General features: G+C 24.5%; 1 protein-coding gene across 4 annotated transcripts; it reads left to right on the top strand.

Annotated features, from left to right (window-relative positions):
- The first annotated feature begins 694 nt into the window (after window positions 1-694).
- Window positions 695-10,749, top strand: LOC100575738 (kinetochore protein SLK19-like). 4 transcript variants are annotated; one of them, XM_003246085.4, is made up of 15 exons: window positions 695-946; window positions 1,358-1,560; window positions 3,711-3,838; window positions 4,056-4,132; window positions 4,197-4,343; window positions 4,421-4,679; window positions 4,940-5,137; window positions 5,234-5,389; window positions 5,989-6,108; window positions 6,174-6,206; window positions 6,282-6,470; window positions 6,824-6,949; window positions 9,852-10,040; window positions 10,122-10,236; window positions 10,626-10,749. In XM_003246085.4, the coding sequence occupies exons 1-14, from the start codon at window positions 783-785 to the stop codon at window positions 10,227-10,229; spliced, it is 2,097 nt and encodes a 698-aa protein (XP_003246133.3). In that variant the 5' UTR covers window positions 695-782; the 3' UTR covers window positions 10,230-10,236; window positions 10,626-10,749. The 4 variants fall into 4 exon arrangements, with proteins under 4 accessions (XP_003246133.3, XP_016661863.1, XP_016661864.1 ...); XM_016806374.2 differs by having other exon boundaries at window positions 10,122-10,240; window positions 10,626-10,742; XM_016806375.2 differs by lacking the exon at window positions 6,824-6,949.
- The last annotated feature ends 1,223 nt before the right edge of the window (window positions 10,750-11,972 follow it).

Here is an 11,972-nt window from a genome sequence, read left to right as displayed (position 1 = left end):
TATTTTGTAAATGTGTGAAGTCAAAAATAAATTCGGATGAAAAATATCACGTTTTATATGTTTAATATGAGTTTTAATGAAAGTAACTTGACTAAATATGTGGTTGCAAATTCCATTTTTTAATATTTAATTTTATGTGTAATTAAAATTTGCTTTTTTACAATTAAATTAATTAATGCTTTTTTGGCTTTTTTTTGGCTACTTAAAATGCTTTTTTAAGGATTTATTTTGCTACAAAATCCGAGCCCTAATTATCGTAATTGAAAACAAAATATTATTTATAAATTATAATATATAATTTTTTTTAACAATATAATATAATATACATATTTGTAATTAAATATTAATTATAGATACTAATTATTAACGTTTAAAAAATATTTGTTCAACCATTTGCATGTGGTTGTGAGTGATATTGTAGTCTGGGGATTTTTTTCCGGGATTCGTTATAGACTATAGTCTAAAACGGGTTTCTAATATTATTTTTTCTCCACTGTCAGCTTTATAGTTCCCTCTTTAGTTTAATGTTCAATTTTAATCTTAAATTATGTCTCGTTGTTATTATAGTAATAACTATTATTATTTATTATTCTGTAGGCTCTATTAGTGTGTACACACAATTAATATTTCAGCTGTGATAACTTTTTGTTAAAAACTAATCAAATTAAAAAATATATATATTTTAATTATAATTTAAATTTCTATAGAACACAGGCATTACTGAATCAGTCTTGGAAAACAATGCCCTTTGCAATTCTGTAAAATACTTTGATATTCAACGCATGATGATTGATCAAAATAATGTAACAATGGCTTTGAAAATCTCCGAATATGAGAAAGCATTATCTGAAAGGGATTACACTATTAAATCATTGCATACAACTATGATGAATTCTCAAAATAACAACTATGTTCTAAACGACCAATGCAAGACTATAATGGAAAAGTAATGACTTTTTACAAGATTTTTATCTTTGTTTTTTAACCATGTTCATATTAATCTCTCATAACATATTAAGTAAACTTTAAAAATTGTTTTTATGTTTATACACATTTTTTCATAAATTGTGGTTATAATATTCAAACTGGTAATGTAATGTTGTAAAATTTTATTTTCATACATTCAAAATTATGATATTTTATATTGCTTTAGAAAACATCTATACTATATTATAATCTTTTTAGAATAGTTTCTCTTAATTTTTAATTACCTACCTATTCAATATTAATAATATATTTATTTAAATAATTAATTAAAAATTAAACAAGCCTATTAAAATGTAGATATACATGGATAAAAGATATACAACATAATAACTGAATGTAAAGTGTAAAATATGTATAATATTTATTTCAGGACGAAGTCAGTAAATGATACATGTATCCGCCTTAATACCAGTTTCACAAATATTTGTGAACGTTTAAACAGACTCGGTGACACAGTAGATAATGCAAAAACCAGACAAAAAGATGTTATGACTTTAGTAGATCAAACTACTAATACATTTCAAGAAAAAATGTTGACTATTTCAGATGCTCTTGATGAGTCATTAAAGAAAGGTACTGTACTATTGGCATAAGGGCTCTATTTTCACGTAGTTGTGTCATGTTTAAAAGGGTGGGGTGGTGGTAATTATCTATTAAATTATAGACAAATTTATATAAAAAAAAAAAGCAAATGTATTTCAACTTAAACGTCTGATAGGGAAATGAGGAATATACCTACCATAAAAAAATAATGTATTGTTTTACAATAGACTATATATTTTGGAGTAAGATGTGCTCTAAATACCTCATTTATGGTTACTATTTCATCACAATTTTAACTATCGTCGCTGATACTACAACAAGACGTATCTCAAAATTTTATAAAATTATTTTGTTGTTGATATTGGTAGATTAACACGCCGTACGGAAATATTTTATTTCAGACTTTTTTGTTTAGACAACTGGTTAAACTGTATAACAAAACAGCGTATATCAAACATTCGTCATAACACTGCGTATCTCATTAAAATCACATCGAAAATTAAAAAAAAAATTTTGGGAAAACTGAGATAGGCGCTGTTGCAGTATCAGCGACGCTATACTCTATTTCAAATAAGTTTGGAAAAAGAATCATGACGAAAACTGTTTCACAGCAGTCCCATCGTTTTGAGATGCACAGTATTTCCATACTTATTTGGAATAGAGTATAGCTTTAAAGGATCATGAAATAAAAATTGATTTTTTTCTATATTTTAAAATCTAATACTACCTAAAAAAAAAATGTCGGTAGTCATAATAATTGTATGTGACTGGCCTGTGCGTTTTAGTCATAACTACATATGTATACCTATTATACAAGGGCACTATATAAAAATAAATGTGTAAGAATATTTATCCAAAAAAGCTTCAACAAATATATTAAGTATTACATAATTAATAATTATGTACATTATTGTTTTATCTTATACAATCAAATAATTATTTTGAAAATATGTTTACATTTATTTTAAAAGATTAAGTTTATTGTTATAAAATTAATACATTTTACATATTTTATTCCATAACAAGTTCTACATTGATATTTGTTAATTTTTTATTATCTCAAAACTTAAAATTTTAATTTATACAAAATATGCATCAATAAAAAGCATAGCAGGACTCAATTTCTTAACTCAACCATAATTTTGCTCTTATTTCATTTTTTGTCAATTTCCATACAATAATGTATGGTATGTTATTGGTTCCCATATGGCCATATACAAATGACAAATAGATATACTATTTGCATCGTGTTGTGGCGTGTAGCGTATCCAGCCACGTTAACCATGTGCACCAGTGACATCATGTCTGAAACTATCCTAACAACAACTGTATGTGAGAGCAATGAATATACATTTTAATGCCACTGACATTTATATTTTGACATGTATATCTCTTATGGCTGGGGGTCATTCTGTTAATTTGTGCGACACCGAGAATGTTACCATGACGTCATTAGCGTTTAAAGTAATGTGTGTGCGTTGACCGGTGGGGACCGGTCCCCGGAAATTAGCAATTATACAAACGTTATTGGAATCGTGGTGGCGTGTGATCTATTATCAGTAACATTAGGTATAGCCCGCTGTATAATAAATGTATTGACGATAAAGATAACTCATTATAAATTATATAAATATAACTAATATTGGTTAATAGTTTGTTCAACGATGTCAGTAGGTATTATCGGTATTTGTAATTTTAGTAAGCTTATAATTCCTCATAAATATAATATATTATAATTTAATAAATATATTTAACATTATTTATGTCTATATAATATAATATATAAACGTTAGTATTCAAATGATGAGATCGATTATACGACAAATAAAATTGTATAGGTACACAATTATTTATTTTAATTCAAATTTTTTATAATTAAAATTTTAATTTTTTTTTTTATTCTTACAAACTGAATCGCAAATTTTATCAAATATCATGCTCTTAATTTGCCAAATATTCATTTATATGCCATAACAAACAAATATGCAAAATAATATTTTTGTCTTAAATTATGAAACATATTTACATCTGTCACATAGTTTTACGACATTTCTTGACAGATATGAAAAAACCAGCCCTAAGTCCTCGGGCCTATAGTAATAGTTATTATTATAAAAATATACCATTATAATTATAAACTTATTATTTTTATTACTATTCAATATAATTTCCCTTTATAGTGACTATGGAAAAGATAAGAACAAAACAAGATTTAGAAATGTTGCAAGATAAGTATTCTCTTGATGTAGCTGCTTTTAAAACAAATCTACAAGAATGTACTAATGAAATAGAATACTTAAAAAATGAAGTATGTTAAATATTTAATTTATTATAACATAATATTTAAATTTTTAAGTAATAATTTTCAATATTTTCATATACAATAAAAATTGCTTGATGTTGAAGGTCATGAAAAATAAAAGAATCTTATTTTATTGTTCAATAGCTAAAATTAGTATTAACTTATATATTTAAATAATATAAGTTTTAATATAAATACCTAAAATGATTATAATTGTTTTCAGAATAAAATTTTGTTGGAAAAACTGAATGATTCACATATACAATTAAATGAAGAAAAAGAAATTTTATTGAATCTTAAGTAAATTATGATAGTTAAAATAGTAAATAAATACATCATTGGTAAATTATTATTTTTATTTTAGTCAATGTTTTGAAACAGAACAAAGAGAGATGGAAAATAAAAATCTACTGCTTATTAATAAAAATAAAACCATGAATGAAAAGTATGATGAATTAAGAACTAAAACTCAAACTTTGGAAGATGAGGTTAATATGCTGAAGACTTCTCTGTAATTATTAAAAAAATATATATAATATGTAATTATTAAGAATATGTATACCTATATTGATAATTTATGTTTATTAGAAATGAAAACCAAAAACAGCTAGATATACAATCAAATATAATTAAAGAGCAATCAGAATTGTGTGATAATTTAAAAATATTTGAGGAATTAAATGATAAATTAAAAAAAGATAATTTTACATTAAAAGAACGGAATGAATATCTTGAAAAAATTAATACAAATTTGGAAGAGGATATTAGTAGTATAAAATTATCTCAACAGGGAATTCAAGAAGAGACAGAAAACAAATTTAAAGATATGTGTGAAAATTATGACAATGTTAGTATTTTAAATTATTTTAGTGTTTCAATTAAAATATTGTTGGCCAGTTACTAAAGTCCAAGTATAAATTATAAAAATAATACTCTATAGTGATCAATATAATAAGTAATAACTAATCTATATTTATATTTTTATTCATATGATAAAGATTTGTAACAATATTTGTAGAAACCAATCTTTTGTGTTTTTATTTAAACTTATCACTATATTTTTATTTTAGTAGACTATGTTTCGTTGATATAATATATATTTTTTAGTTATTGAAAATGCAAGATGATAGATTAAAAGATAGAAATGAAAAATTAGCGTTACAAAAAGAAAAAGAGATAAAAAATCAAGCTGAAGTAATTGAATTAAAGGAAGAAATTGAAACATCTAATAAAACAATTACTGGCTTACGAGAGGAATTGCAAGCTAATTGTGTTTTGATACCTGAATTGCAAAAAAAAATTGATGTGTTTATCTATTAAAATTAATTATAATTTTTAATAACTACTTAAAAATTAATTATTGCTTTATACAACATGTCATAATTTACATTTTTCTTTTAGGATTTAAATACAAGTTTAGTTAATGCTTATCAAGCACTTAGAGACACTACTAAAGAACTAGTTACAGAAAAAAATGAACTGGAAAGAGAAAAAACTGACTTAGAAAATCAAAGCAAAGAACATTTTGGTCAGATTGAAAAACTAACTGCTAATTATGTGAATATATTTATTAATAATTTAATCTGTATGATACAGGATGATTAATTTTTTTTTTTTACTTAGCTACAAATTTCATGAAATATATTAACATTTCTTAAATGTTTTTATATATGATTTGGAGTCATTAAAAATGTGTATTTTTAACTATTTTTTAATCATTATCATTTTTAAGTTTTAACTTTTTTGTATGACAACATACATTTTTAATTTAATATTCCTAAACAGAATATTTTTCAATCTATAAAAATTGAATATCGAGAGAGAAGTTAATTATTTATAACTTTGTAAGTATATTAAGTTTAGGAGTGTAGTTTAGTTTGTGCACTAATATTTTTATGTTGCACTTGTGCTAAACTACTCCAATCATCTAAATATATAAATATTAAATAACATCCTATTTATTAAAAATTCAATTATTGTGCATAGAAGTACAGCAAAATATATTCTGCTTCTGAATAAGAAAATAAATATCTAATAATTTTCTACAGACTTTATAATATGGTCAATTTAGACATACATTTTAATATTAAATTTAATGTATAGTAGATAATAAAATTATTATTTTTATTTTATCAACCATAAATTTTAAATTTCAGATGAAATATAAGTCAAAAGCCAAACAGTTATATGTAGAAGTTATGCGACTTAGATATCAATGTTCCCGATCAGAACCAAAAAAAAAAACTCAACAACTTCAACCTGTGGATACTATTGAGGTATGTTGTCTCAAACATTTCATACAAAATCAACTTTTTTCATCTTATATTTTCTGATGTTTTAGATATTAAGTGATGAAGATAATAATATTGATGACGTGAGTACACTTCTTTTTACACCTTTCTGTGTATTTATATTTAATTATTTAATTTATTATATTTAAAAAAAATAGGATGTGAGTATAATTGAATTTAATGACAGAAAAGTATCAAACATGAATGTTAGTATACATTCTACTTCAAACAAACCTTTTCAAAAATCTAACATTTCAAGCTTAAAAAGAAATGGTTCACCTTTAATACATATTGGTAGTTCTAAAGTGAAGAAACGTATAACATCTGTTGATGTTGCTGCCTCACATGTAAGTGAATGTAACTGAATATTTTACAATTACTGTACATTTTAACTATCCATCATAATAATTTACTTTTGCCCCTTATGAATATATTACATATTTTTGTTTTTTCTGTGTTTGGATGACCTATTCATTATTTAAATTTTGTAATCAATATTAATTATTTTATATATTTTTTAATTCAATATTATTACCAATAGTGTATTAAAATTAACAAAATAAAATAGGTCATCATCATAAAATAAAATTAACTTACCAAAGTTAAGATTCTAGGAACAAGATTTTTCATTAATACTGCCAAAAGGCAAAAAGCTTATTAAACAATTATATTATGTAATAGTTTTATTTTACCTATGCAGATAACAGAAATTTCATCAAATGTTTTAAAGCAAAAAAATGATGTAAGTCAAATTGAGAATTCATTAAACTCATCATTTAAAAGTATTAATTTAAAACACGAAGACAAAAATGCCAATACAATAGAGGTGATTAAATTTAAGTATCACATTTTATTTTTTAAATATTGGTATTGATTTTACAAATATGTGTTATCAAAAAAAAAATATTTGTGTCTTGAAACAGTAAAAACACTTAGCAAAAAATATTTTTCGATCATCAACTTTGAGGAAGGTTACTGGTAGCAATTTGAATCTAGTTTGTACTTTGGTGGGATGTCTTAGGACTTTTTAAAATAATCATAAAAATCAAAAAAGGGGAAAGTAGGTAGATCTACGCCACTGTATAGTAGCTATAGCCTATAATAGGTGTCGAGTATTCCTCATCATTGAGTAAGTCACTGTAATGTATGTGTTGAATATGAATTTAATGGAAAATGATTAATCATTGCATACAAAAAATTATACTAAGCGGTCGAACTGATTCTGTCAGTAGGGCCTATATTACTAAATAGTAAATGTATTTCATGAGATGTATTTTGATATTGCAATTTAAATAATTTAATTTACAATTAATATTATCACTGTAGGTTTATTCAATTTTTGCCGAAAACATTGTTATAGTATTACATTATATTATTAATATTTACTTAATAACATTGTTGCAATTCTATTTTCTAACTCTCATAGAAAATTATTGTGGATTTACACTTAATTATTAAGCAATTAACTGTAAATACATGACATTTTTGCTGAATGTTTATATTACCTTTTTCTGTCCACGGTACAATATTAAAAATATATTTTAACTTCTTTTGAGCGGTTTACAGACATTTTTAGTTTCCAATTTTTTCAGTTTTTTTTGTCTTTAAATATCAACAATTCTATTTATTGGGTCATAAAGCTTCAACATTTACATGCAAGGCCCATAATATATTGTTATAATGACAGTTGAAAATATTAAAAATACAGTTTTATAAGCATTTAAAGTTTAAATATTGACAAAATACATAAAAATTACTTAAATGTGCACATTTTTTTTTAGTTAGAAATTCATAAAAGAAATTTTTTTAAATCTAAGATTTGAAAATTTATTTAAGATTTCTCATACGTTTGTCTACCTTTATCAAAAAAAAAAAAATATATCTACCTAAAATTAAATTTTTATGTGTTGAAGTTCAAATTTTTTACAAGATTATTCACTTGTTTCTCATGTAGAGATTTTCTTATTTTGACGTAATTCAAAAACGAATAACTGTAGATACATGAAATTTACACCATATGTTTATTTTATCAATTTCTATACTTGATAAAACATATTGAGCTGTTTCAAGACATTTTCATTTTTTTTAGATTTTTTTTTTAAATGGCAAGAAAATTTTATTCGTCTAGTAAAAAAGATTGAAAATTTAATATAAAGCTCCTAATATATTGTTACAATGGCAGTTGAAAAATATTAATAATACGCAGTCATAATTTTTTTATAAGCATTTAAAGTTCAAATATTATTGACAACATTTAACAAATTTAAAATTTAAAAATGAATCTGTTGTTAAAAAATTATAAATTGTTGAACTTTTATAGAATTGAACATTTAAAACAAGGTTTCACATAAATAGGTTATATATACATTACTTTATTCACAATAATATTATCAAATATACTTACTACTTAGTTATTTATCATATTAGGCTGACTGACAGTCTTCGCTCAGAATCGTTTTTGTATACAATGATATATTGTCCAATTCAAGTTAAACGCCATCCATTACAGTGACCCACTTGTAATCTACTATAGAGCAGAGCATCGCCTACTTTTCCACTATTTTTTAAATTGAAATATTAACTACATAAGGAACCTTGTATTACATTTAAAGCCTTTTTTTCATCTCTCTTCTGCATGAAGCTTTGACCAAAAAAAAAAATAATAATTTATCAAAGATGTAAAAATTACTATTTTTAGTTTTTACTATAGTGTAATTTCCTTAAGATTCAATATACAGTAGAACCTCGATTATCCGTGTTTGCGATTAACCATGCTCACTCTTCCGAAAATTTAAAAATAAGTATGGACTGTAGATATATATGTAGTTATAATCGAACATTTTATACTACATAATACTCAATATCGACAATCGTATTAATGACATTTTTGATGATAATAATATGAAGATAATTGTACATCGATTATTATTATATTAGAAGTGAAGTAAGGAAAATTATTTCAAACCAAAAAAAACAAAGACTGATAACTTCATATTTTAAGCGCTAATAACTTGTCGTATACTGCAATATTATGGATGTATGTATGTATAACATTATTGTATGTATACGTTTTCTTATGTATATTTCTAATTATAATTGAATCAAAATTTTTAAAATTTCATTATTATAAAATTGTACCTATGTGTTTCTAATTATAATTAAATATAAAATGTCATTATTATAAAAAGTCTCGATTAACCGTGATTTTCATTGATCCGTATGACCCCTCCCTATCATTACCTCGGATAATCGAGGTTCCACTGTAGTTTATTTTATTTATTTATTTAATTTTAAGTTTGCATCATTTAGTTTTACCAATGAAAAATAAGTTTAAAAGTGTCTAATGGTAAATTATTACTAGGGCTGAAGACTTTTAGTTTTTTCATATTTATATGGAAAAGTCCCATAACATATAAATATGTTTCATAACCAAATGACACATGGTACACTAGCTATTATACAACAGAGCGGTTTCCCATTTATTTTTTTACTTGAGAATAATTATTTAATTTTTTTTGGCTTATGACAATAAGAGCAAATTGTTTTATTGTCGAAAAGAAAAAAAAATCAAAATATTTAATTAATTATTGCAATGCCAAAAGTTTAAAATACATTTTACGTCATCTATTATAATTTTTTAGATATACACATTTTTATACAAAACCTTACCTTAGTATAATATTTTTTTTTTTGTTATTATTTACAAAATATTTCTTTATGATTAACAGAAAAAAAATGAGTACAACCAAAATGTAAATGATGATGTTGATTATAATTCTACTGCAAGTCCTCATCAAACAAAAAGTGACCTGAGCACTGGGAGTAATACAAGTCAAGTTAAGTCAACCTTAAATGCTGGTTCGATTCCTGCTGCAAAGAAAAAATTTAAAATACCCGCTGATTTTAAGTTATCTCAAGTAAAAATTTATTTGTTTAATTATGTTTTAATTCATTGTTTAATGAATAATTAATATTTATTTAACTATGTGTATTTTCAGAAAAAAATTAAACTGACAAATATCCAAAAAACTGACTGGACTAAACCAAATTCACCTGTTGTTTTTACTACTCCTTCTCCTAAACTTCAACCTAAATTTATTAAATAATTCAAAAGTAAGTAAGTAATTTTTTACTTAAATTAATTGTATATTTAATTTATAATTGTTTTTTCCTCATATTATACTAAATCTATCATTTCTAACTGATTTCAATACATTTAATACCATTTCCCCTAAAAAAGAAAGATGTTATAATTATTATATATTTTGAAATTATACATTTTACTATTTTAGTTAAATCTTATAGGTTCATCCAAATTTTGATTTGTATTTGTCGTTACCCATATAATATAATTTTAAGTTGATTTTTTAAAAAGGCCTATTTTCGTATTTAGAGATCAAGCTCTTATGCAATTATAATGTTTTTTGTTTTATATTCAATTTTTAGTTTTATTACTCATAGCAATACCATTATTATTATTGTTTGTGTTTATAATTCCTTAGGCTGTTGAATATTGTCTTATCGGATAATGTCAAAAAAGGAAAAACTAGAAGATTTCATATTTTATTTTGTTTGGAAATTAATTAATATATTCAAAGAAAGAAATTATTTTTGGTTCAAAAATATTTAGAAATAACTTAGGTAATCAAACATTTTAATTTGTCAATTAAATATTGTTTATTGTTTAAATATTATATTGTGAATAAATATTAATATGTAGAACTATAAAAATTAAAAACTCATACCTACTGTAGCTTATGTAATAAAATAACAAATTTTGCGTGATTTTCAATATAATTACCACTTATTGACTGATTAAATTATGTCTTGACAGTTTGACTCTCAAAGTCCCTACCTACTTAGTTTTTATTTCTTTATATAGGAAATAGGCTATAGGTAGAACAATACAAAATTCACTTATTTTAATTTTAAAGTAGGTGGTTGACATTTCCTTTAGAATATTACATACTCCGTTCAGATTAAGATTGAACTGGCGGCTCGACCAAAACAGGTTTTTTTTCGCACATTTCGACATTGGTGGGAGCGTATGCACGGCGGCCAGCACCGGCGCCGACGACGGCGGGCGATGACTGTCGGCCAATCACAGAACACTTAGCCATCGCATAGGGGGTCAGGCACTGTTCGGCGGCTCAGTCTGCATGCGCGAAGCCGGTTCAATCTTAACCTGAACGGGGTATAGTACAATCTGGATGTTTTATAATGCATGTCTACTGCCTACTTATATAATATGATTACTGATTAGGTGCCTAATCTGAGTTTTCTTTATTTTTATTTTCTTGATACCTATCAAAAGCCTGTATTTTGCAGTTTTATGTTAATTGTATGATTCTATTAAAATTTAAAAATAAAGTCATTTATTTTATTAATATACCTATTATATTTTAATTATAACTACAACTTTTAGGTAGGTACCTATTAGAGTAAGCTTATTCTACATTATGATTTATGACTTGAAGTTAGAATTTTAATAGAGATATGTTAATAGCTCATGACTGGCGTATTTACTATTTAGAGAATTTCATGTTGAGGAGGCAAAGAAATCAATGAAGTGATTTTAAGTATTAGTAACTGGTATTCAGTAATTTATATAACTATTTATTTTAATTAGGTATTATAAGATTAGACTTTGTTCACCAATATTCATGTTAATATTAAGAAACCATCAGAGTGAACATCATACTTACATAGGTATTATAAAATAATCCAGCGCGACGGAAGTGGCGCGAAGTTGAGAAAAAAAAAGGTGGGATGGTGGATGTCGCTCTGCTCAGAGGCGGACTTACAATTTTTCCGCCCCTAGGCATTACAACCCTAGCGCCCCGTACATT

The sequence above is a fragment of the Acyrthosiphon pisum genome, chromosome A1 (assembly GCF_005508785.2).
Source record: "Acyrthosiphon pisum isolate AL4f chromosome A1, pea_aphid_22Mar2018_4r6ur, whole genome shotgun sequence".
In the NCBI taxonomy this organism is placed as follows: domain Eukaryota; kingdom Metazoa; phylum Arthropoda; class Insecta; order Hemiptera; family Aphididae; genus Acyrthosiphon; species Acyrthosiphon pisum.
Note: the sequence above shows the minus strand (reverse complement) of the source record. Positions and strands in the feature narration are given on the sequence as shown.

Bases quoted from the DNA above. Each gene is read 5' to 3' on its own strand.
- LOC100575738 (XM_003246085.4), top strand. From the start codon at position 783: ATGATGATTGATCAAAATAATGTAACAATGGCTTTGAAAATCTCCGAA. The intron at 1,561-3,710 runs GTACTGTACTAT...TTCCCTTTATAG, and splicing joins TGATGAGTCATTAAAGAAAG to TGACTATGGAAAAGATAAGA. The intron at 6,950-9,851 runs GTGATTAAATTT...TATGATTAACAG, and splicing joins AAAATGCCAATACAATAGAG to AAAAAAAATGAGTACAACCA.